We start from the raw sequence: 26,128 nt of genomic DNA on the forward strand, positions 1-26,128 counted from the left end.
AGATTGCCTCTCTGAGACAGGACTTGTGCAGAAGAGGGGTCTGCCTGTTCCCAGGGACAGTGGAACAGATCTCTTCTGTCCTGCAACAAAGCCTAATATTTTTAAAGCTAAGAGGCTGACTTTTCCCCAGGGGTCCTGTTCAGAACAACTGAGGATGGGTGACTACAGATCTGGCCAGTTTCTAAATCCTTCTGGCTGCTGACAGGAGTAATGCACAAGCTCCTTCATCCTAAAGAGCCTTTGGAGATGATTAACGAGAGTCCCAGACGTGTGGGCTCAACCACTGACTCATGCTGCATCTGAGTAGTGGTGTGGTAAGAGAATGCTGTCATCCTAAACAGCCAGTGGGAGCTCTGCTCCCCACTCCCACAGCTTTTCTTAAATTATTTCAGAATCTTTGAGGCAACCTGTTATTTTCAGAAAGAGTTGTAACTTGAGAAGTATTTGGCAACATTGGTCAAATCTTTCTGCCTATCGCGTGTAGCCAGAGTTGATATACAGAAAGTCCCCAAGGGAAGGGACCCATCAACCCACAAGGCGTAGGCTGGCAGTGGTCACTGCAGTCTCAGTCCATGGCCTCTGTTGTTTCCAGACCCCCTTGTAAAGGAGTCCTGCTGTCTGCATCCTGCCCGCTGTGGATCTGTCAGCAGGGATCCTTCTCTCGTTGCCAGGACAGACAGCTGTAATCTGTGAAGCACAGGCATTAGTTGCTCATCGTGCAAACTGGAATATTCTCAGTTCGCTTGCACCATAGCCTTTTCAGCCCGAGTAGATGGCTCTGAGATCAGAGGTTTAGAAGACCTGCTAGAGCTCTGGGAGCTCTGTTGTGGCAAAAGGAACAAAGGCAAAATGGTGTAATTTAAAATGCAGGTTTCCTTCCAAGTGTCACGAGTGCAGCTCTTCTCAGTTCCTTATTGTTCAGGTCTTGTTAGTGAAACGTGCGGTCTGCCTGCCCAGAACTGTGTATTTCCTGGTTACTCGGAAGTAGAGGCAGATGTTCTAAAAAGCATTCCCTGTCTCATCTGGAGCATGTCAAGTACTAACCATCCTTTTCATTCTGATAGAAAGCTGCTGTTATCCTGGGGAACGGGACTTTTTTTGTGTTTCCTGCAGAACCTGAACTTACAGTCCCCTCATTCTACCCCTGACTCTGCTGAGTTCTCTTAATGAAATGGCAACAAAACCAGCTGGCCTTGAGGATTCTTGCATGGATGGGCTAGCACAGTCTCACTGATCCCGCCGCCACTTCTACTTTGCGGTCACTTGGGTGAATGTACACCGTGTGTAGGCACCAAGCTGCAGCATGTCTTGGGTTTCCTTGGCTCAGGCTGTCGGTGGGGAGTGAAAAAAAATGTTACTATGAAGAATTACTCATTAGATTTTAGAGAACAAGTGTCCGTGGTGGCAATGAAGAGGTCTAATGCAGAGCAGGATTGCTCATGGAGCTGCACTTTATGCAGTGGGTACTGAAAAATTGGACAGTAAGGAGGAAGGCAGTGCTTCAGTCTGTATGAGTTTCTGTGCATGTGCCTATTAAAATGCATTAAGAAAGGTAGCAAGCATATGTTTTCAGTATTTTGAGCAGTCGCTATGGTAACTATATAAATTCTAGCAAGTGTGTTAGTCAATTGGGTTAGTGAATCTGTGGCTGCATGTGACACACTTTGCAAAATTAATGAGTACTTTTTCATGAATGATTTATCCTGACATCTAAAGGGTAAAGTGTCTTATACGAAAGATGCTGAGGGGTGCTTTTCTGTATTGATCCATAAATAATTAGCTGTTTGTAATTAGTTAAAGATTCACATTCAGATAGATACTGAGCTCGGGGAACTTTGCTGGCTTCAAATTATTTGTTGTGGCATTTTGGGAGTCTCAGACCAGCCCAGGCATTTTAACTTCCTTGGAAAAAGTGTAGAAATATCTACTAGCTCAGCTGGTCCATCCTTTATTAAAGGTATGTGAGATGTCTGCTCTGAGGCTAATGACAGTGAGCGGATTGCTGGAGAAATATTGATGAGAGAAGGGGTGTCCATTCTCCTTTTCTCCACAAAGTTGCTCAAGGCTTGACCCCTGACTTAGTGCAGCTGCAACAGGGGTTTAAAAGCTGCACAGCTCCCCTAACACATTTTCGATGACTTTTCACTCTTAAGTCCACTTCTAGCTTGGTCTGTACAAAAATCACTCATATCTGCACAGCCAACCAGGGAACTAAAAGGGAAGAGAGATGCAGGGTTTATGCTCACGGTCCTGCAGCATTCCACAAATGTTGAAGGATTTTCTGACTTGAACAGGCACCGCAATCTTTTCCTAAAAGAAACCCATAAATAAGTGGGGTGTGTTTGGGGTGGTGAGGGGGGAGAGCATCAGGGAGCTCTGTGGGCACGGCCTCTGGGTAGCAAAGGGTAAATAATGTCAGTATGAGGTTTTTCCAATTGCAAGTGGCAGTCAAGAGCGTAAGCACCAGAAAGGTTAAGATGGCATACAGATGAGTGAAACAAAGTGATTTGTTTGTGGAACGTGGCCAGGTTAATGCTGTACGGTGCGACTGTAGAGAAATGCTAGTGCTGGTAGAGGAAAAGTGGTCCAAAAAACCAGCTGGAAATTGTGATGCACAAGAGGTCACAACGTGAGTCTGAGGGAGGAGAGGGGCCATATAGAACACATGTCTGAGGGGGGTCTGGAGAGGTGCAGCTCACTGGGATTTATGACTGAAACATTTCTCAGAATTTTCTCAGAATTTCTCAGAATTTTCTCAGAATTTCCTGGTAGAGGAAAAGTGGTCCAAAAAACCAGCTGGAAATTGTGATGCACAAGAGGTCACAACGTGAGTCTGAGGGAGGAGAGGGGCCATATAGAACACATGTCTGAGGGGGGTCTGGAGAGGTGCAGCTCACTGGGATTTACGACTGAAACATTTCTCAGAATTTTCATATTCTTTTTCCTTCTTTTTTTTGTCATCAGGCTGTACAGACATAAGGAGTTCATATAGGCTGCCTCTGAGTGGGAAGCAGACAAAAATTCTCAGAAGCAGGGGGTATACTTTGTGCTGCTAGTGAATTTGCTGGGTTTGACTTGCCTGCAGGAAAAATTTGGCCATAGCCCCATAGTACTTTGGCTACCCAAGGTCTTACTATGATCACTTTCCTTGAGAGAGATGTTTTGGTTTTCTTTGGCTTCTTAATATAAGTCTGTCTATACCCTTCTAGTATCTATTTTTTGTATCAGTAAAGTTGTCTGATTAAGCCCCAGCAAATGATACCAATTAATCTTAAACCTGGAAGGCTTAACAGCACTGTAGTACCTGAAAGGAGAATGTAAGCTGTCAGAAAATATGGAGGAGACAGTTTATCTAGGTGAGCTGCATTTAGCCTAGTCTTAGAGGCTCCAGACAGACAACCTTCCTTTTCATCAGAACTTGCTTAATGCTTTCTGTACCTGTCTGTGCCAAAGCTGAATGACTGCAAAGCACTGATGGTATTTAGTCAGTAAGAGGCTATTTGCTGTTCTTCCTGGGGCTCTGGCGTTGCCATTATAAATGCATGTATTGCTAACCTTGGGGATGAACCCCGAAAGCTTGTGAAATCTAAACAGAGATTGTGTTCACGTCAAGGCACTGGTAGTTGCCACTATAAGCAGTTTGGTAGAGTAGTAATTGCTGACTTTGGCCACTGAGTAAGAAGAAAGGAAGACATGGTGAAAAATAATTAATTGGCCTGAAAAATACTTAATTCCTTAACCGTATCAGAAATTCACTTACCCCAGTGTATCTTCTGTGGTGGGGCTTTACAGTTTTGTTGTTGAACAAATTATGGTTGGTTGTCCTGTTTCTCTTTTCCTAAACCTACCTGTGCCTGTCAGTTTGGACCGCAAGAACATGCGGCAACAATATTTTCAGTTGAAGGCCTTACTAGTTATGAGGGCTTAAGGTGGCCCCGTCAAGTTCCAGGTTCAGGATGCAGTAACAGACACCAGACCAACAGCTTTAGGGATCAATAATTTCTCTCTAAATAATGGTACAGGAACAAATATGGATCAGTAGTACAATTATCCAGGTCAAACCAACAGCAAATCCAGTAATTCGCCAATATGGGGCTAAACATAATAGCCAGGCGCAGAAAGGCTTATGATTCTGTTTGGTGGGGAGGGGGGTGGGGGTGGAAATACTGTGTAAGGCCTCACACCTCTCTTGTGTGCACAGCACACGCAAGTACTATATAAAGCAGTAATGCCCCTCACTCACTCATACACTTGGTCACGGAACAATTTGTGTTCGTGCGTGTGCGTTGTCCTAGTAGAAAATCGATTACTTTGAGGATTTTAGCCTCTGTAGCCTCTCCCATGTTTGTTTTATGATGATAATGATGCTCTGATACATTATACTAAGGAAACAATCTTTAGTGTACTAACTGTAGTCTTTTTGTACTTGTGTTTTAGCTGGAAGAGGAGAGATCAGTACTCAATAACCAGTTATTAGAAATGAAAAAGAGGTAAGTTGTTTTCTCTGATGTGCGTTTAACTGTACAGTCCTACAGAAAACTTCAGAAAACAGAATACAAAAACAGTGCTAAGAAAGCAGTTCTTTTCTGTTGTATCATAGTTAAAAGTCCTGAGGTTGTTATGCAGATTGGCTTACAGATTATACCTTCCCCATTTTCTGTATTAATAGTGAGAAGGAAATGTATTACTGTAAGAACATGTGAAGAAGTGGTATTTACCATTTCCTCTTTAGTTATGCACCTCTTGCATTGTAGTATTTTTCTTCATTTTCGGTAACCAGTTTAGTGTTTGGTTGTAGTCTGCTCTGGCATATTTGATTTTCCATTAGTCCGATAAATATGCGTGCATACAGATCTGACCCATCAAGTTCTTAAGGAATAATGGAAAAATACAGTGATGCTAAGGATTGTTATTTAAAAATAAAAGAAAAAAGAAAAGCAGCAATTACTCAGTCTTAAATGGATTGTTCTCATAGTTTTGGGATATTGAGTTCACCGTGGCAGTAGTTATTGCAGTTCATTCAGCACTGTTTTTAAATACCAGGAGATTTGTCCTGGGTGACTGGGGCATCCATTTGTAAACTGTGCTGTTCCATAAATGGTCCCAAGGTACAAAATTTACTGTCCTTCTGCAATACGTGTATGGAAAGCTAATTGGGTAAGTGCCACAATGTCTTTAGGAAAATGTGGGCTTTTCAAAAGCAGTTATATAAATCCTTAGAAAAAGATGCAGCTCTCTGTGACACCAAGTGTGTTCCAGGAAAAACAAACCAACCGACCTCTGTTAAATTTCCTGAATTTATAATGGTCTCAACAAAGAACAGTGAGTGATATTTCAGTATTTATGCACATCGTTAGCTACTCAGTATTATACACTGATCCCTTTTTTTATTCCCTAATAATCTGTTGTTTGGGAGGTGGGTCACACTTTGTTATAGCTCACACTCTGCTAAAGGACAGCAGGCACGTAGGGTATTACACGAGCTAAAGCATCCTCAGAGAACGTACGAGTTTGAGTTCATTTTGCAGAGAGGCAAGTGAGCAGCTGAACCTCCAGCTTTAACCAACCTGACAAACTGGGTCACTCAGCCTTTAGCTGCATAGAATAGCGTAAGTGTTAAGTTCTTTTTTTAAGAAGTGGTGAAGAAGATAAGAAGAGAAATCTTTAGCTGGTGTAAAGGCCATTTGACATCCACACTAATTAGTATGTTTACACTGAGGATCATCTCCGGCATATTTGATGTGTTTAACAGGAGGGAAAAGGAGGATATTAGGGCTTCTGGCAGGTTAGGATGCTGTTTATAGCCTGGATTTAACATGTTTTAAAATGTGTATCTTAAATAGTTGAGAGTTATTTTAAATAGTGTAATTCCTGAAAGTTACTTGAGGAAAGGAAGGAGGGAATAGGGACTTAAGATTAATTCAGTACTTTCCAGCAGTTCTGTTTGATAGCATACAGTTTAAAAGACAAATTCTGTAAGTTATAAAAGCAAGGTGTGTGGCTCTGATTTTCCTTCTCCTGTTTTGCTCTGTGTGACCTGCCTGAAATAACCTAGATAATTATGAAATAACTGAAGTGAGTTTTAACATTACTTGACCCTCAGTCAGTTACACTGAGATGCCCAAGTCTGGCTTAATGATATTTCTCAACAGTGTTGAATAAACTCCAACAGAAAGGGTAGAACAAGTAGCAGAAGCGGTCAGCCTCACTGAAGCAGACTGCAGGCCACTAGGGATTAAAATACGCCAGCATATGACACATGACATTATTTGCACCCATAAAAGTTAGGCTGAATAAAGAGCTAATTAAAAAAGAGTCTCTCTCTAAACTCCCAAATTCCACTAAGTTGGTGACGAGATGAGCAATGATTTCTTCCTTTTGTCATAAGAATTTGAGGTACTGAAAAAGAGACATCTTTTCGTTTCAGTTAGGTCAAATCTCTAGCAGAGTTTTCCTGCCTTCCTTCCACTCACAGGAATTCTCTTCCTCTATTTTAGCAACTCGCTCTATGAAATAGTCCAGCTGGGAGTAACAGGAGTTTGATATTTATGAATCTAAGGGGGTTCTATGTTACTTCAGCTCATTAGGTTCATTGTGGGTTGCTGACTGTCTTACTGTCTTTGAGCTTGCGCTATTTATCGATACTCATTTCATTCCTCTCTCTTCCCTTTCCTACCCTTGCTTCCTTTGCTATATCTGTGTGTCTTTAATGGTAAGACTCAAGAAAGTCTATCCACGTTACAATAAATAATTTTTTTTTAAGTAAAGTTGTTGTACATACTTTGGCTGCCGTTGTCCCTTGGTGTCTTGCTTTTGTTTTGTAAAATACTCAGCAATATATATATATATTTTAAAAGTCTATATTTTTTACCAAAACAAAAAGCCCCTTGGTGCAAATTTAGTTCTTCCTTACAATATTTTGCTTTTCTACTCCATGTTTCTAACATGTGGTTCTTGTTATCTTGCATTTTTAAAGCTTGCCCAGTAACACTTTAAGGTATTTGCTTCATTCTTAGAATTTCATATTTTTGTAGTAAGGGAAGAATCTGGGTGGTTTGGGTTTTTTTTTAAATGTTAAAACAAAAACCTCTCTCTCCTGTGACTTCCTCACACTGCTCAAAACATGGTTTAACCTCCTCAAGAAAGTGATATTTTAAAATGGCGTGTGAAATGACAAAATCATTTTTATTGTTGTTTTTCTTTAGTCCCTGCTGGCAAGCAGATTATTTTGGACTTGAATTGGCAGGGGAAAAGTTTAAGTTCACTGACTCAATTCCCTAATTTTTTTTTTTTCTGATAATTACTTTCCACAACATTTTTCTTGCAAGTTATCACTATGTAGTTATTTCACATTCAACATATGCTCCTTACATTTACTAACTCTCATATGAATCATACTGAATCAAACGATGCTGAAGCTGAGAGCATTGGTGGGGTAGACTCTCAGCTGATGCTGGAAGTGAACTGTGATCTACACTTACACATAAGTAAGTAGTGATATATACCTACTACATCTGTAGTTTTTCCAGTTGCAGTGTTTTAGAGGGCCTCCAGCTGGAGCTATAAAGTGTGGTTCCTGGAGAGACTGCCCTGCAAAAGAAAAACACCTGCTACAGTACAAGGACCTTCCCCCCCCCCCCTTGTTTTCTCTCTTTTCTTCTCTTGTTTCTCTCCCCTTGTGTTACAGTATTCAAAACTCCTATACTGAATTTGTAAATTTATATGCTCACAAACTGTTTGCCTTTTTCAACCAACTAAATGCTTGTCGTGGTTGAAACCAAGTCCAATAAATGGCAAATTAAACATATTTGTACAAAAAGCGTATGTTTGGTCTTGATCTCTAAGATAAAGATCTGACCAGAAAGTGGAAACATTGGCTAAATAACAAGTTCTTGAGCATGAGATGAGTCATTGGGGTTTCCATCTGCCCTTCTGCAGCTGCATATATAGCAAAGGGAAGCCCCAGTGAAGTCTTACGTACAGGACAGCTTGTGAGCAGCAACTTCCAGATGTACTTTCCCATTTCCCCTGCCTTAAGTAAATGCTGGTTTTTGCAGCTCAGTGAATTGGAGACGGCAGCTACGCTCTGTCAGCAGCGTCCCATGCATTGGTGGCACATTTCTTTCCCGCACCACCACCCTGTGCTTTTGATCCAATTCAGCAAAGCATTTAAAAACATGGGGTAGGCTAGAGCATGTATGTAATCGTGCTGCAGAACACAGAGAATGCCGTCATGCTTTTAGTGCTTTACTGAATCAGGGTTGGCAAGGAGATCTGTTACGTGCCCTTTTGGTTTTTGTTAACAGGGTGTAACTTGTATTGGAAGACAAAACTGTGCAGTCTGCAATTTGTTGTGTTTCTGCTTATATTAATTCTCTCATTGTAAAAATACCAAAACCAAAATCAACCTTTTGGTTCATGTTTGGTAGCTGCATCAGCTTCTCTAAACCCCAGATTCTCCACTTGCTGCTTCCATTCCCAAGTATAAGCTTAACAATGAAAGAATGGCATTGATCGTGCTCTCATTGTTGAGTTTCCTATTTATCTTGAGTCGGTGAGATTTACTGTATTTCATGGTCTGGGTATCATGGCTCTCACTAACTGTAGATACCGTGGATATGAAAACTTTTCCATTTGAACCTACTAGCTGTCCCTTACATACTGAGCGTCGTCCCACAACGACGCGTTCTGCTCTTGATCCCTTGAACAGTCCTAAGAGATTGTAGTTTTGTTTAGTTACTTAAATGAAATGGTTATGTCACTTGGTATCTTTGAAGTATTGGCTACGTTGTGCTTTTTGTGTAGTGGGTATGCATTTAGGTAGCCTAGTTTGTCTTCAACACTCTCAGCTAGGAGGAAGAGAAGCAGCTCGCTGCTGTGGCAGCGAGACCATGATTGTCTAAACTGAGATGTACAGAATTTGCACAGAAAACTGGCTACACCTGCAGAAGCTCAGAGAGTGGACAGCTAGTTTCTGGGCACTGCTTGGTGCCCTGAAAAACAGGTCTCTTTTCTAGATAAGTAAACATAGATTTTGGAGTAACAATCTTTCTTTTTATTTTAATATTTTTTAAAACAAACAAACCTTTCAGCTTGTAAGGAACTTTTGTAGCAATAGTCCTCATATCAAAGGACAGTCACTCATCTGTGCGTATTCTGTGACCTATCAGGAAGACTCATTAGTATCAGTGTGAGGATGTTGTAGCTATGATGCCTTAAGATCACTGTCAGGACAGGATCTGTAGGCAGAAGACAAGTCTCTTATTAGATCAGCTGAAAAGGTTGGGAAAACTGGACATACGTACAGAGAAGGGGTTTGTGCCTGCTCTGGAGGATTTCTTTTTAACCCTTTTTCCATGAAGTAAAACAAATCCCACATGATTTTGTGCTGAAACGAAAGTTGTTAAAGGCTCAGAAACTCTCAAAGTACGTGTTTCAGGAAATAATGACGACACTGAAATTAGTGAGGACCACCTGATATTTCCAGCATCATCAATGCTTTGCATGACAACTTGTATAATGAGCTTTGCATGTATGTTTTGTTGCTTGTTAATAATTTTCAAGAAGTAACAAAACTCTGAAGTTAGGTTTTGTGGAACATTGTGCAACATGTTTGTTTATCCTGTATCTCCCCAGTCTGTTAACTTGCTTCTTTAAATTCAAATGGATACGATGATATGCAGATTCTGGCATGTACTACCTAGGTAAAGTTTTTGCTTTGTTTCCACAGTTATAACATCTGAAATGTTTATACATATATAAAACCTTAGTCAAGTACAGAATTGAAATTTGCTTTTTAAGAACCACTTTGTACAGTAGTCTGATACTTCAAACTAAACTTCTTTAGGCAACTAAAATAATTTATTCTTTAGGTGATTTCTGGTTATATTTGGTTTTCTTTTAGAGAATCAACATTTAAAAAAGAAATCGATGAAGAGAGAGCATCTTTACAAAAATCCATCAGTGTTACTAGTGCCTTGATCACGCAGAAAGATGAGGAACTGGAAAAACTCAGAAATGAGGTAAATGCAGAAGAGTGGGATGATTCTTAATTTCAGATTAAATTATAGCTAGAAGCTAGTTAAACCTTAGAATTAAATCTTTAGATATCTGTGCCTAGTTAGGTGACTTCTGGTGTGTATTTTTGGTGGCTCTTTAGCCCTTACTACTTCATTCTGGAAGGTCAAAGCATTCTTAAATAATTCTTACAGATCACAGTGCTCCGTGGAGAAAATGCTTCTGCAAAAACCTTGCAGTCAGTGGTTAAGTCACTGGAGTCTGACAAACTGAAACTTGAGGAAAAGGTGAAGAACTTGGAGCAAAAACTCAAGGAAAACAATGAACAGCCTTTAACTGTAACTGGCTCTTCAGGTAAAAGAGAGTGCCTCTTTACTGCCTCTGTGCCTGCAGCTTTAATCTTGTAGATTTTTGAAACTGTCAACCAGGCAGTTAAAAGGAGGTTTAATGAGTTGAACCTCCTGAGACATGTGACTTTCCTGTTGTGGAACACGTGTGAGATTTGAGTGAAGGAAATCTGACCAGCTGCAAAATATGAAAGCTGCTGACATTTCCAGTTTATCCTGTTTTCACAAGGGTGGGGGGCAATTTGACTTGAAATGAAATGTGCATAAACCATAAAACTTTGTCCTGTTTGGGTGGGGCTTCTGTGCAAGAGCCTCGCTTTATGTTTCTTCTTGCTGTAGCTGCGAAGTAATGCGTAGGCATCAGAACAAAACCACCCAGCTGAGCACAGGACTGGGAATTGCACGTTTTAGACGCTCATGCTTACTTTATGCTGAACGCCTTAAGCTTTGTACCACTATAGCCTCATCACCCAATAGAGGAGGGTTCCTTTGCAGATCTGTGAATGTTAGCTGTACCCTCTACACACATTTTTTTTTGTATTTTAATAAGTAATGTACAGTATTGAATATGCTTCTGTAATACAGTGGTCAGAATTTCCCCAGGGAAGTCACCCTCACCAAAGCTTATACCGAGTGACTGTAAAGCAGCGAGAATAACATGTTTTGAAGACTAGAGTCTATTACATTATTTCAGTCTCTAAGCCATTGTATGCTTCATAATTTAAATTACTGGATACCTACACCTTGTTTGATTTTTGTTGTTTTTTTTCTTTAAAGGTGACATTGCTGCTAATCTACTTCAAGACGAAATTGCGAAAGAGAAGCAGGTATTTGATCTGAAACATCAGCATGCTAGCACAGCAGTGTGTCTACAGGCAGAGTGAAATATTTTTTCAAAAGACAGTTCTTATCAGATTTTGTACATCAGCGTTATAATGGGCAAATTTGTCTGGTAACTTTCTGTTTCTGAAGGGAAATACTAATGACAGTAAGTATAAGAATCAAGTGATGAGTGATACTGGAGAAATAGTTCGGGTTATTGGAACACGAGGAAAAAATCTGGAAAGCAGGGGTGGCAGGCTTTGCCCTGCAGCCTGTTGGTGAGGTACAGCCCAGCAGAGCACACGCATAAACTGCTCCTGGCTGTTCTTTCCAAAGGTTTCTTGGATGTGAATGAGGAATAAGGTGTGGCCCACCCGAATCTGTGGTGCTTGCCACCTCAGAGAAACAGGCTATCTGAACTCCGTGCTCCTTCTAAGCTTCTGCCGTAGAAAATGTTGATCTCCGCTGCTGCTTCACTGCAGAACATTACTCAGAATGAGGGTTGGCAGCAATGGGGCAAGGAAGTTGCTCAGTTAGCAAGTGCTTGGTAACAGGAAAAATGGGTATCAGAGAGTATGGTAACCACCATGAGAAGCAGTGCCATGCAACAGGCAGTGATAACAAATTTGTGACAACAAATGCCTGGCAAATGTGATTAGAATAGAAACACCTTCTGCTCATTATAAAAGTCCTTGTTAGATCACTGATGTCAGTCATGTTGGTTAAAAAAAATATCCTTCCTAGTCTGTACAGAGATCAGTAGTAGCATAATTAACATACACTAATGACCAATCTTTTTCTGGTTTTCTGCCTCCTTGAATTCACCCGCCGATGGCAACGCTTCCGTCAAATTAGCATGAGGTTTGTTCCACTTCTTGGCTTCCTTTTATTTTATTCACTATGTTAATTGGCCACACATTACTTGATTACATTCAGCAGTGCGGCTGCAGCGCTGGCCTACTGATCTCTGTGGCTCAAATTACCTTTGGGAGATGCCGTACAGGTGCGCTGCGCTGTCCCACTGCCCCTCCAGGATAGCTCTGAGAGTATCCCCTAGAGCTGCAGGTTCAGAGGAGCAGCAACGCTGTTCTGATCGCCATTATGCAACTGGATTTATGTTCAAAACGTAACACTAGAAAAAAATACGATCTCTCGGTGGGTTGAGAACCACTGATGCCTGTCAGACACGTTGGCTGGGCAGAACTACCTAGCTCCCTGGACAGAAATCATACCAAGGGTCTCAGAGGTCCTTTGAGAAGTTCCTATCCCTTGTTCTCTTGGTGTCTGTGGGTGCTCTTTGTAATACAACGCTCCAGCGTTAAGAGTTAATGCAGATCTGCACGTGTCAGTTTGAGGGCCATTCCTTTGCTGCTCTGAAGTGCAGTCCTCAGCGCGCTGACTGTCCTTGCTCTTGACTATCATAGATCGACTTCCTGAATTCAGTGATAGTAGATCTGCAAAGGAGAAATGAAGAATTGAATTTGAAAATACAAAGAATGTGTGAAGCAGCCCTCAATGGCAATGAAGAGGAGATAAATAACTATGACAGGTATAAACCCTAAAGGAAACCTTGGCTCATGTTTTGGGAACTTTTGGTAGCAGTCAGCTCTGGCAGCTGTACAGTGCACCGCCCCGACTTCAGCTGTCAGGAAGGAAAAACGTAGCTTTCTCTGGAATTTAGGGTGATTTAATCCAATCTTCTTTTTAGGTCCATTACTACATTGTACCTGGTGGTGCAAGGTGATCCTCTGCAGTTATCAATCACAACCACTGATATGGCATAACATATTTGTTATCAGTCTTGGTTGAGTTTGGCCCTTTCCAAATTAAGTAGAAGAGTCTTTGCTCTCAAGAGGCCGGTAGCTGCATTGAGACGGGGAGATCCAGTCCAGGGAAATAGAACTAAAAGCTATTTGATATATTGTGACTTCAGGTCTCTTCTATCAAGAGAAAAGAGAGACTAGTTTACATGTGCTTTTTTATAATGTCTGCATTTCTGCAAATATTTATACAAACCGAGCAGTTTGTTTAGTATAGTATAAGGGAATATGGGGGTGTACTGCAAGGTAGTCAAGATATCAGATGATCTTCAGAAGAGGGTTTGTAATTTTTTTGTTTTCATTGACCACTGTGGTGTTCCCTCAGTTTCAATAATTATGGGACAGGTTATCGTGCAGGGCAGGGAAGGCAGGCCTTTCTCCTTTACAAAGGACAAGTACGCTGCTTAACTTGCCCTGGTGCTGGTCTTGCAGTGAGGAAGAAAGCCTGTCAAAGAAGAAACCTCGTCTCTTCTGCGATATTTGTGGCTGCTTTGATCTTCACGACACTGAAGACTGTCCAACCCAGGCACAGATGCTGGAGGAGCCGCCCCACTCGGCTTACCACGGCAGCAGGAGAGAGGAACGCCCCTACTGCGATACCTGTGAGATGTTCGGGCACTGGACGGCCGACTGCAATGACGACGAGACCTTCTAATGCGAGGCACAGCCAGGAGGATAGACTGTGCGCCCCGATGGGACGATTTTTACCACCAGCATTTCTGTGCGCTGAATGTCAGGAAAAGGGACAGCGGTTCTTGACGCCCTTGCTCCCATTCCTCGTGCCCATCCACTTCAGAATCAGTACCTTGATAAATATTTTGCTCCTCCTCTAATAAATGCCCTATATCCTTTTAATAGACTTAAGTGGAATATAAATAAATGATTTAACAAATGACTTTATGCTATTTCTTCCCAGGTTCTGGGTTTGTTCCCGCTCTTAACAAGAAATGCCCCTGTGCCGTTGCATCTATTGATGGAAAAACATGTATAGGGAACGGAGCACTATAGTTATATTAAAGCTTATTTAAATATCTTAAAATTATGCTGTTAATTTTCATATTTGCACTAAACCATTTCGAGGCTGAATTTGTACATTTAGATTTTTAAGCTTTTTTTTGACACTGGACTGAGTTGTGAAATGTTTCATCTTTATCTTCATTTACTCATTTGACTGTGATTTCGCTCAGTGAATGTGAGTTCTGGGTTGCGGTTTGACGACAGTGTGAAACACGAAATCGTGAAGCAGGTAAGAAATGGAGCTGCTGTGGGGTTTTTTTTTAGAAACCCGTATGCTGTGCACACCTAAAGCAGTTCGTGGGGCGCCCTTTTGCTTTGATTTTGCTTTGGTTTTTTGTTTTTTTTTTTTCATTCTTTCAGCTTCTATATAGTGTGTGTGGTGTGTGTGTATATATATGCATATATATATTAAAGTTATATTTTGGGAAAAAAAAGAAGTGTGTTTTCCTTTGCACCGTGCCGTTCCGGGCGCTGTGAGGGGACCAACGTGCCCAGTGGCTGCGCTGTAGAGAGATTAGGAAGAAGAAGGCCGGGAGCGCTGCGGGATGTTTTTACGAACGCTCCCCGTGCACCCTCCCGCCGCAGGCTCTCGGTAGCGGCCGGCGCGCCTTGCTGGCGTCACCGAGCTGCTGGAAGCCGGCGGATTTGGTGCGAAAGCGAAGGGTTTTGGGGCTGGCGTTGCGTCCGCCAGGGGGCGCTGTGCCGCCGGGCCGCTCGCCGCGCGGCTCCGCCTCGGCCGTCACGTGAGGGCGGGCGTCACGTGAGCGGGGCGGGCGGCGGCAGGAGGGGGGCGATGGCGGCGCACCTCAGCTCCGGGCGCGTCAACCTGACGGCGCTGCGGGAGGCGGGGCGCAGGGAGCTCCGCGAGTTCCTCGACAAGTGCGCGGGGTCCAAGGTGAGGGGGGGGGGCGCCCAAGGACCGGGGGGCGGGACCGGGTGGCGGCCGGGGCCGGTGTGCGGCCGGCGGGGCCCGGGCCTGACGCCTCCGTCCCCTCCCGCAGGCCATCGTGTGGGACGAGTACCTGACGGGGCCCTTCGGGCTGATCGCGCAGTACTCCCTGCTCAAGGTAAGGGCGGCGGCGGGTGGCGGTGGCGGTCCCTCCGCCGCCGGGCCGTGTCACCGGAGCGCCCCGCGGCCGACTGACGCCCTTGTCTCCGCGTAGGAACATGAGGTGGAAAAGATGTTCACGCTGAAGCCGGGCCGCCTGCCCCAGGCGGACGTCAAGAACATCATCTTCTTCGTCAGGCCCAAGCTGGAGCTGATGGCCATCATTACGGACAACGTGCTCAGGTAGAGCGGGGGAAGGCGGCGGCTGCGAGGGGCCGACTCGCGGGTCTCTCCGTGGGAGCCGGCCGGGTTCGGCCTGAAACTGCCGTGCGGTTTGTCGCGTCTGGGCTCCAGATGAGGAACTACGTGCAGAGCCAGAGCTCCAGCGCAGCCACTCGCGGGGCTTGCATCTGGGTGTGAGACACCCCGGGAAGGGAGCGGGGTTTTCGCTTGGCTGGGGAGCCAGAGGCTGGTTTCCTCGTTAAGAGAACGTCTGTTCCTTCTAATTAACTGGAACGAGTCATGCTTTGATCGACCCTCCTTTTGAGAAGCACAGAAGAACCAAGTCACCTTGCCCTGGTTTCAGACCTGAGGCTGGGTAAAAAACATTCTGAAATACAGGGTTAGGAACGGAAGTTGGTAGTAATAACCAAGTGCGGCATTCCTATTTCCTTTGAATTCAGTGTCCTCAGCCCGCGGTCTGTGCTGGTTACCTGCGCAGCTGTGTTACCGTTTGCTGTGCTCCTGCCTGTGACTCTTCCAGGGAAGACAGAGGCCGTTCTCCCCAGAGGGACTTCCACATCCTCTTCGTGCCGCGCCGCAGCCTGCTGTGCGAGCAGTGGCTGAAGGAGCAGGGCGTGCTGGGGTCCTTCATCCACCGAGAGCAGTACAGCCTCGACTTGATACCCTTTGATGGAGACCTGCTCTCCATGGAGTCCGAGAGCGCATTCAAGGTACCTCCTCATCTCATCTTTGAGCAAAAACACCCTGCATTTTTCTGTTGGCTGCTGGTGGTTGGTACAGAGGCTCTCGGAGGGCTTGTTGGTGACCCACACAGCAGGCAAAGGCTGTGCAGAGCAAATGCGATGATCCCGAGCACTGAACTGAGCCTGAACATCTCTGTGTGTTTTTTGACTAAATGCTGAAGGAACAGTCACTACACCAAGCTGCTCCAGCTTTAACTGCTGGTGCTTTTCAGAAATAGAGTGTTCACGAGGCTTAAAATACTTAGCTCTTACAGAGAACCAGCACAGTTTGTGTCAATACGCAGCTGAAGAACCCCGTACAATGGTTAATACTGCGCGCTGAGCTGCACTGAGAATTAACAGCGTTCACATACCAGCTGTGTACCCTGTTTTCTCAGAATGCTGCGTCTGGGGACAGAAGGGTTTGAGAGATTCTTTGGCCATCTCCACCTTATTCAGCGTAGCCCAGAGGACGCGTTGGGGCTTGCAGCTGCTTGTTGGCAGCTCTGAGGAAGTGGTGTGCTCTCAGATTGACCTAATTAGAGGGAGAGGCTCTTTGCAGTCACTTTCTGGCTCTCTTACTCCTCTTTATCAAACTGGGAGTAGCATGTGGGGTTCAAAAATATTATGGTGTCTGGTTTTATAGAATTATTTGATGTAGTAACAGCAGAGATAAGGTCCATATTTGGCAACAGCCATAGTTTTTCCCCAGCCTATGTCTCTGAATGGGCCATGTGGAAGCATCACATGGAAGCAGCTGTGTTGGGTCGACACCGTCCATCGGGAATCCTTCTTGGTTTTTAGGAATGTTATCTGGAGAGTGACCAGACAAGTCTGTACCATGCGGCGAAGGGGCTGATGACGCTGCAGGCTCTCTATGGAACCATCCCACAGATTTTTGGGAAGGGTGAATGTGCCCGGGTAAGGCAAACATTGCTGCTTAAAAAAAGGCATCTTCTTCTTTGGAACTGCCTGAATGAGTGTTTGGTAGATGCGCCTGTGGGGTTTTTGACTCCAGCCACGGACCCTTCTTATCATATTGGAATTTGGGGATTGTGGCCATCAGGTCTTTGTCGTCTCTGGCCAAAAGAACCATCTTCACTGTTCCATAAGTCTTCCTGTCAGGAGGATTTATCTGATTTCATATGGTTCGTTCATAGGGACGCTGCCTTTTTGTCTTCAGCAGTTCTTCTTTTCTGTGGAGCTTTAACACTTACTGCTCTGTTGGTATCAGAAGGGATGAATAAAGCAGGCATTGTGTAACCTCCTGCTTATGCCTTAGCTTTTGCATCTCTCCCTATAACTCACCCTTTTTCATTCTCTCTGATCAACCTACGGTTTAATTGGTACCTTTTGTAATGAGGGAGTGGCTCAAGGTGAACCCAGTGCTTTGGCCATGGTCACCATCCTGCTAAGCTGCAGAAAGCAGCAGAGAAGTAGTTTGTTTTCTATGTCTCATCTTTCCCCCATCAGACAGACGGCTTGTACCTCCTGCCGTTCTCTTCCTTTACACAGGGCTGTGCCCCATACTTGCATGAGCATGTGCTTGTAGGGCCTAGATGCCGAATCCATCTCTTGTGGCCTGCACCATAACTGTACCGATGTGATTTATTTTCAGCACGTGGCTAATATGATGATCAGGATGAAGCGTGAGTTCCCTGGAAGCCAGAACTCAATATTTCCCGTCTTTGATACCCTCTTGTTGCTGGACCGCAACGTTGATCTGCTGACGCCATTAGCTACACAGCTGACGTACGAAGGGCTAATAGATGAAATCTATGGAATTCAGAACAGTGAGTACTGCTGGGTGAGGGGTGTCTCCAGTTGCTGGGGCAGGTTGCAGTGTGTCAGGTGGGTTTCTGCTTCAATGAATGACAGTGATGTCATGTGAACTTAGTGCGGGGATGGCTCAGTCCCAAGCTAGAGCTCACCAAGATCACCTCTGGCTCTCTTTTTGCCTAGGAAGTGGAGTTGAGCACAGTGCATGTTATTCAGTTGGAGTATTTTGGATGTTGGCTGGGTGCAGACGCAGCAACACAGAACACACAGAGTGGGAGCAGAGGTGTTACTGTGTGCCTTCACCCTCCAGCCTGGCTGGCTCACATTTTGCCATGCTGAGGGTTGGGAACAGTTTGTGAAAGGCCATTGAGAGTGCTCCCCTGCTCTTGAGGAGGTAGTAAGAAAAACTCCAGGGAGGCATTTAGGGGTTTTTAATCCTTCTTGCTGTACTGAAGATTGGCTGGAAGGCTGCCTCCAAACCTCTTCGGCAGCAGGGTAGCTAGCACTTGGGTTCCGATCACATACGCATGTGTAGGTCTCTGGGTGAGTACAGGGAGACTGTCCTTAATTAACACTTCAGGACTGAGTCCTCTGGGCGTTTATATTAGCTTTGCTGCTCAGAACTGTTCCCAGCTCAGGGGACACATTTCCACAGCCTGCTTATCTTAACTTCTGGTGGTAAAGTTCCAGTCCTTATAAAGGTTATTTCTGTGCATTTCATAGCTTACGTGAAACTCCCTCCTGAGAAGTTTGCCCCGAAGAAGCAGGGTGAGGGTGGGAAAGATCTCCCCACAGAACCCAAGAAGCTCCAGCTGAACTCTGCTGAAGAGCTGTACGCTGAAATCCGAGACAAGAACTTCAATGCTGTGGGGTCAGTGCTGAGCAAGAAAGCCAAGATCATCTCAGCAGCCTTTGAGGTGAGGCCTGTATCCAACCGTGCATCCCTTGGCCATTCTTGTTGTCAGATACAGACAGCGTGCATTCAGCAGGGCTGTGGCTGGCAGCTTGAGCTGTTGCTGTGGCGTAATCCCCCAGCCAAAGAAGAAACAGGTAGTCTTGAGAAGCCCCTCCAGTCTGTTCCCCTGTCTTGGGACAAGATCAGCTCCATTTGGATGGTTCTGAGTAGGCATTGGTCAAATCTCCTCTTAAGAATCCTGTAGTAATCAGATTCTCTCTTCTCCCCGCGCCTCTGTTCAGGGGCTTTTACTATCCTCACTGTAAAAGCTTGTCTCAGAGCTAGCTTAAACTTGTCTCAGAGCTAGCCTAACCACACTTCTGCTATGTGAGCCTGTAGTTCTCATAATAGGAATCGCTTTCTTCAGTCTGCAGAACAGTCAGGTGCTGTTTCCCTCTGCGAGAGGCCAAAGAGTAATTTTAGCGTACTGATGAATTCCACTTTGTTGCTGTTGTTACTTGTTAAGTGAAGGGTCCTTTTCCCTTTGTATTCCCTGAGGCTGCAGAGAAAAAGCTTTAAGAAATATAACTCCAGAATGTACGTTCACATTATGGCTGGCATAAAAAACAATAAGAATGTGAAGACGACTGTTGTCTCACAGGAGGTTTGACCTGTAAATTCATGCTCACGTGCGCCTTAGACGAAGCTGGAGTGTGCTGTGGAACATGTTTATGATTTTTGTATGAAAACATCCTTTTGATGATTCATAAAGAAACTGAGATCCCACATCACTGCTTTCAGACTTCATGGTGGTTCACAAGAGAACTTGTTATGCTGTCTGATTGTATTTGCTTGGTTTTTTCTTTGCCTCTTCACGTCTGCCACATTTAAGCTGAGGTAGTGGTACCTTAACTGAAATACTGTGTGCCCAGCCTCATCTCCTACTAAATGTCTATTACTGCAGTATTAGTGCTGAAGGTGCTAAAGATGGATTATTCGTAGTCATCGTTTAAAAAAAAATCTAAGAAATTGTCAGAGGCAATAGGCGATAATGAAACAGCAGCATATTGGCAGCAGAGGACTTCTTAAATTGGAGGCTTCATCATTATCACTCTCCTGCCTGCACTTGCCCATTTAAATCCTTCACATATGAGTCAAATTATTATTATTTTTATTCCAAGTTGCAGCAAGAGGCAAGTAGCCAAATGAAATACAGACCTCTGGACTGCTCTGAGAGATGAAGTCTGCATTGTGCTCCATCAGATCCTTGCTCAAAACCTGGGACATTGTTACAGCCAGGTACAGTGACTGGCAGGCTTCTGCTTGAGAGGGACACAGACCCTGCCGACCCAGTTCCTCAGCACCTTTCACTACTGCTTCGAGTGGAAAGATCCCCCATCTCTGACTGCATTTGCCTAGAGCTCCATTTTACTGGTAGCTAGCAAAGTAATTAATCTTTGCAAGAAAAAGGTAGTTTTGCTGGTAGGGAAATGGAGGAGCAGATATTGATGGCTGAAGTCAGACAAAGGTGGAGAAAAGTGATTGGAAACACTGCTATAATGAGAAAAAACAGTCTAATGATCCTGTTTTATTATGTCATGCCTCTTCTAATGATCAAAGCGCTGTTACAGGTAATGCTACGACTTTAGTTTAAGCATTTAAACTATTTTGTCTGAAAGGTTGCAAATCACTAACAGTACCTGCTGTTGCAGTGCATATAGTAAAAACCCTTTTCATGACAAAATTATCTAGTTGGTGTGTGGCTGAATAATCTGAACAAGACCTAACCTAAGTAATGGATTTCTTTAGGAAAGACACCATGCAAAAACCGTTGGAGAGATTAAGCAGTTTGTCTCACAGTTGCCACACATGCAGGCAGCAAGGAGTTCCCTAGCAAACCACACCTCCATTGCAGAACTCATCAAAGACATCACCAGTGAGTATTTGTTGAATAGTCTGTCTGACTAATCTAAATACAGCAAGATACAAACCAGCTTGATGGACATTCTTCAGCTTGGCAAAAATTGGCTTTGCTCCATCCAGCGCATCTCTGCTGAAATGTTAAATACAGAAAATAAGCTGTCGGTTGCTATCGTATTGATTTTCATTCTTTTCCCAAAGCATCTGAAGATTTCTTTGATAATTTAACAGTGGAACAAGAGTTCATGTCTGGAATAGACACAGACAAGGTAAGTAGATAATGACAATTAGTGTCTATTATGTCTTCAAAAAAACCCCAACTTACTTCTCTGGGTTTTTTCCATTTGGGGTTTTTGAGAGAGGAAATGTCTGATCTAGATGGTGTCTGTCTCCTTCCAGTGTCAAGGTTGCAAGCTCTTGCTTGCATTTCCTTGCATGTTTGCATTTTTTTCCAAGAGGCGTGCATCACTGAACGTACTTGGCGCCAGCGCTGTACTGTGTGCTTTGCCAGGCCCCGGTTACTGTCGTTGCCTGTAACGCAGGTGTATAGAGCTGGGGCACTATGTGGTGTGAGGGATCAGTGAAAGATTCAGGACAGCTAATCAGAACTTTTTCAGTGCATCAGACAAAGTCTAGCTATTGACTACAACATGCTTTAGAAAGATGCTCAGTGGAACCAGTGCATGATCACTGTTTTACAGATGGTTTTGAGCTGCCTGGAGAGCAGCTGCACCCTCTTTCTTGCTGTTTTGGAGATACTAAGCAAAACTAGATCTTTTTCTCCACCTCTTCTAGGCACTTTAACAGGTCTTTAAATAACAGCTTATGTGTTCTTTTTAACAGGTTAACAATTACATTGAAGACTGCATAGCTCAAAAACATCCATTAATCAAGATTTTACGTCTCGTTTGCTTGCAATCTGTATGTAATAGCGGACTGAAGCAGAAGGTTCTGGACCATTACAAAAGGGAGATTCTCCAGGTTGGGCTGTAACTTTTGGATTGATAAGTTTTGGAGAAAAGCCCCATCAAAGCCTCAGCTCTACAACACTTGCATTCTAGACAGGCACATCTTACACATGGCTACTGCTGATGGCCAGTGTGTACAGATGGAGCACTGAGGCTGCTGTTTGGGCTAGTAGTAATGGCTCAGGAGGTGCTTGTACGTGTTTTACAACATGTAGATGCAGAGAGGTTTATATCATTGCACTTCTTGCTATCATGATTTAAATGCTCTAAATAGGATACATTCTAGAGGGATCGTAGACAAAAAAACTTTTTTAAACTAACATCTTTGCAATTTTATTTTTTTTCTAAACACTCCAGTCACAGGCTGTTGACATGGTATTAAAGGTGACTTCTTCATATTGCAGACTTATGGCTATGAACATATATTGACCTTAAACAACTTAGAAAAGGCTGGACTCCTGAAACCTCAGGCAAGTGGTAGGAACAACTACCCAACGATCAGGAAAACCCTGCGCTTATGGATGGATGACGTTAATGAACAGGTAAACTGGCATCTCAGCAGCGAACGTTACATCTAAGACAAAATTATGTGCAGCAGGAAAACCTTTTTTTGTTTATTATTTATTCTCTTTTTATTTCTATGGTGCTGTTTTGCAGCACGAAGTAGCATTCACCTGCTGCTCACACTCTGCTCTCTCCTGCAGAACCCCAACGATATCTCCTACGTGTACAGTGGTTACGCTCCGCTGAGCGTGCGCCTGGCACAGCTGCTGGCGCGGCCAGGGTGGCGAAGCATAGAGGAGGTTTTAAAGATGCTGCCGGGTCCCCATTTTGAGGAGAGGCAACAGTTACCTACTGGCCTTCAGAAAAAGCGTAAGTTTTGCTTTGTTTTCCCATTCTTTTAAAGGGAGGTGCATCTCTGTTAGACTGGAATGAGGCCGACTGAAATCCAGAGTCTCATGTCCCTATCCCACTGCAGTGTTAGATCTACCTAACCCATTCTTGACAGATCGCTTTCTGGCCTCTTTAAAACGTCCAATCACATATCCAGCCTGCTATTAATGCCCAGCACCATCTGCACTGAGGATACTATAGAGCTGTACCTTTCTCATCAGAGTACTAAAATAAACCCTAACCTTACACTGATTTTAGTAAGTAACATTACTTTACAAAGAAGGTCAGCATCACTCTCCTAGTATTAAGCCTGGGCAGGCAGAAGCACATCCTGTAAAGAGACTCCAGCGCTGGGAGCAGAGTCTGCATTTCTGAGCCCCATCTGATATTGTGCCCAGTAGGTTTCTCTTAATTCAGCTGCTATATTTATTTTAGGTTTAGGTCACTTTGAGTTTCACTGACAGTTGATGGATATGAGGTGTAAAAATATTTCTGTAAATGTCTCTGAATACACAGGTCAACACGGTGAGAACCGAGTCACTCTAGTATTCTTCCTGGGAGGCGTAACATACGCAGAAATTGCTGCACTGAGATTTCTGTCCCAAATGGAAGATGGAGGCACAGAGTACGTCATTGCCACTACAAAACTGATCAATGGAACAAGTTGGATCAAATCCTTGATGGAAAAACTGGAGCCTGCTCCTTTCTAGGGTCTGTGCCAAGAGACAATAGAAGTGAGAGGCCCTGTGCGATGCAGGCCCATCAGCTTCTCTTCTGGCACGGCTGCTCGAATGTCAAGAGAAAGACGACAATGGAGGAAGCGCTCCTGAGACCAGCTCATGATGCAGCTACCCTCATCCCTCTCTGCACTTGTGTTCCTGCTGTTTGTGGACCTTCCTAGTAGGCAAGCAGTGCTGAAAGGCACTAACAATGAAATAAACGATGGGAGAAAGAGATTCCCTGCTTGTGGTCTGAATTGACAAACAAGTGCTCGTGTAGCAGGGATCTACCCTTGTCCTTTTATTTGGCAAATTGCTTCTCTTTTTTCCTTTCAGTTTAGTTTTAGTGGGTGATACGATTACTTCTTTTTACCCTCCTAAGGTGCTGAGGAAGCAGGATGTTTGCAGTTCCTGATTTCATATCACTCTTCCCAGTCTGTTTGTTTTTCTCTAGTGCCTAATACATTCCATCAATGCACTGGATCTGTTAAGTCAGAGCTCTCTACTCAGCTGCACCCCTGCTGTACCCAGGATACAGTTTCCTGCTCATTTTTCTGATGAAAGGCAAGGAACTCGTGTTTCCTCCAGCTCCAGCACATTAACATCAACAAGCAGGTGCAGGGGCCAGGCCACAGTAGCTGAATTTTCATATAGCTTTGGAAGCTGATTGTACAATGGAAAAAACTGCTGTAAAGGGGAAGCAGTACCTCTTTTTACTGCATAGGTTTAGAAACTTCATGGCTCTTGAGTGTCCAGAATAATACACCCATGGGACCTGCTTTGCCGGCACTGTACTGTTACACGCTGTCTGTCACGGTTAGTTGCCTGTAGACCCCACTCAAGTCCACTGTCTTGCATGCTTTGGCCAAGGTAGTCACTGGGTTTCATGCAGCAACAGCTAAACCTTGAACTACCCATGTGCATGTCAACCGTACTGATTACAAATACAATGAACGGCACCTGAATTACAAGAGAGATGCTTGAGCCTTTTACTTCAATTGCCCTCTGAAGGGAGTGGTGGGAGGTGGCTTGTTTGTCCTGGGTACACCCACCTGATGCTGGAAAGCTACTCTGGAGTATGAATTACAGCAGTGTGTCAAGAGCTTATGTTTGAAGACACACACACTCCCCACGTGGGACTCAGGCCAAAAATAGCTATGTCAGGGATCCAGTAAACAGCCGGTTTAAAACAGACACTTTTTTTTCACCCCACCCCCTTCAGTTTATAAATTGTGGTACTTGCTGCCACAAAGCTGTTGTAGAGCTCAAGATTACGAAACGGAATTTTCCATGGTCTTGGTGGCTGGGCTCTTGGTGTTGCTGAGCAAGAGGCAACTGCTGGCTCCAGAAGACTCAGCCTTGCTAGCTCCTAGAGGCTGGGAAGGCAGACATGGGGCTGTTGCTTATGTCTGTGCAGCTGACCCCCGCCAGAGCCTGTGCTGCTGCGCCCTCAGCTCTTTCTATGGTCACTGTCACTATACTTGCTTGCTTCAACAGCAGCCACTAGGAACACTGTTTTGCACTGCCGTTAACTCTTAAAAACAAAAAAAACCCAAAACCTCAAAAAAAACACACCCCACACCTTAAATCACTCTCTTGGCAAATATTTCTGCTCTTAGTTATCCTGCATAATATGTCCCAAAAAAACCCTTCCTTCGGTTTTCCAAGTTGTTATGACTGTGGGTTTCAGGCTGTTGTTTTGTAAGACTGAGTTCCGCCAAATCAGCCCCTTTACACCGCGCCTCCAGTTGGCTTAGCATGAAATAAAAATGTATTTGATCTTTTTTTTTTTGAAAGTGTTTGCGTGCTCGCTCTCTCTGGAATACAAAAATAAATAAATAATTCAGTTATCCTGGGGCAGGGAGAGAAGGATACAGCTATGAAGTACAGGGTTTTATGTTGGAACTATTTTTCTAGTATCTGGACTTCTTTTCTTTAAGCTTAGGCACTAATTACATTCTGTTCTGCCACTTAACATACTACATCAGAACTATTTATGGGATTTCCTGAGTTTTAAAGAAAAAGATACTTATCATTTGAGACGTTTTACTTCAGGAGAGTAGGCAACTTGCAGAGTTGTCTTACAAAAGCAAAACATGCTGCAACTTTGACAATGCTGCAAGGAGCAAATGTGGATTGCCTTGCACTGATTATTTCTGCAGTTCCACTATAAAGTAGGCAATTCCTCAGTATTTAAAAAGAAACTCAAAGTAACTTGGGATTATAAATTAGATGTTACTGTGCAGAGAAAAAAAAACATGTGATTCAGTGTCCTTGGCTTGGCCTTGAGGGTCTTTGTACTCCCAATTTATTTTTTTTATTCTTAAAAATTGAACTAATCACAAGGAAATGAATAGCACTGATGAGGGTAGGTTGTGAACTAAGCTCATGACATGTAAAAGGTACACTGCAAGCAAATAAAGGAAACCACACAAAGCGGCAGTTCAACAGCTTGCTTACCCCTTTCACTTGGTCCAGAAAATGTGTCAATAAACTATTTTTGAAATGTTTTTCCTCTAGTGTTATGCTGGACACTTGGTAACTCTATCTACAACACTGCTACATATTTTTTTGCAGACTGTAGCCTGCAACACCACCAAGCTAGAACCATGTGGACACTCAAACTAGACAGAGTCTCTTCCGGGAACTATTCAACAACAACAACAAAAAATAAAAGCCATCTTGACCTTGATTGATTCTCTGGAGGAGCAATTACTACTTAACAGGCTTCCTGAGCAGCTTGATTATGTTCTGCTTCTGTCTAAGGCCTTGCTGACCATGCGGGTAATAATTTGATAACAAGAGAGCCTAATTAAATTAAGGGGCCATTTTCTACATCATAATATCTTTGTAGGTAAGAGATTTGATTTGCAGTATGTACTTTCTTCTCTCTGCTGTCTGCATTTGTCTGGTTTAC

General features: G+C 43.8%; 2 protein-coding genes across 14 annotated transcripts in view; both read left to right on the forward strand.

Annotated features, from left to right (window-relative positions):
* The window catches only part of CLIP1 (CAP-Gly domain containing linker protein 1), a 74,206-nt gene extending 59,746 nt beyond the window's left edge, over positions 1 to 14,460 (forward strand). For 8 of the 11 annotated variants that reach the window (XM_064466095.1, XM_064466102.1, XM_064466099.1 and 5 more), the window contains 6 exons: positions 4,438 to 4,490; positions 9,905 to 10,022; positions 10,212 to 10,371; positions 11,142 to 11,191; positions 12,611 to 12,735; positions 13,439 to 14,460. In XM_064466095.1, the coding sequence (XP_064322165.1) occupies positions 4,438 to 4,490; positions 9,905 to 10,022; positions 10,212 to 10,371; positions 11,142 to 11,191; positions 12,611 to 12,735; positions 13,439 to 13,661 (729 nt within the window). In that variant the 3' untranslated portion in view covers positions 13,662 to 14,460. The remainder of the gene's footprint in view (positions 1 to 4,437; positions 4,491 to 9,904; positions 10,023 to 10,211; positions 10,372 to 11,141; positions 11,192 to 12,610; positions 12,736 to 13,438) is intronic. The other 3 variants (XM_064466103.1, XM_064466105.1, XM_064466106.1) reach the window with 1 other exon arrangement.
* A 311-nt stretch (positions 14,461 to 14,771) lies between these two features.
* Positions 14,772 to 25,009, forward strand: VPS33A (VPS33A core subunit of CORVET and HOPS complexes). 3 transcript variants are annotated; one of them, XM_064466110.1, is made up of 13 exons: positions 14,773 to 14,918; positions 15,025 to 15,090; positions 15,187 to 15,314; positions 15,835 to 16,024; positions 16,841 to 16,957; positions 17,655 to 17,829; positions 18,539 to 18,732; positions 20,520 to 20,646; positions 20,832 to 20,899; positions 21,474 to 21,611; positions 22,003 to 22,140; positions 22,303 to 22,471; positions 23,009 to 25,009. In XM_064466110.1, the coding sequence occupies exons 1-13, from the start codon at positions 14,817 to 14,819 to the stop codon at positions 23,200 to 23,202; spliced, it is 1,806 nt and encodes a 601-aa protein (XP_064322180.1). In that variant the 5' UTR covers positions 14,773 to 14,816; the 3' UTR covers positions 23,203 to 25,009. The 3 variants fall into 3 exon arrangements, 1 of the variants encoding a protein (XP_064322180.1); XR_010375275.1 differs by lacking the exon at positions 23,009 to 25,009 and having other exon boundaries at positions 14,772 to 14,918; positions 21,956 to 22,140; positions 22,303 to 22,441; XR_010375276.1 differs by lacking the exons at positions 20,832 to 20,899; positions 21,474 to 21,611; positions 22,003 to 22,140; positions 22,303 to 22,471; positions 23,009 to 25,009 and adding an exon at positions 19,892 to 20,009 and having other exon boundaries at positions 14,772 to 14,918.
* The last annotated feature ends 1,119 nt before the right edge of the window (positions 25,010 to 26,128 follow it).

The sequence above is a fragment of the Phalacrocorax carbo genome, chromosome 15 (genome assembly GCF_963921805.1).
Source record: "Phalacrocorax carbo chromosome 15, bPhaCar2.1, whole genome shotgun sequence".
NCBI classification, from domain to species: domain Eukaryota; kingdom Metazoa; phylum Chordata; class Aves; order Suliformes; family Phalacrocoracidae; genus Phalacrocorax; species Phalacrocorax carbo.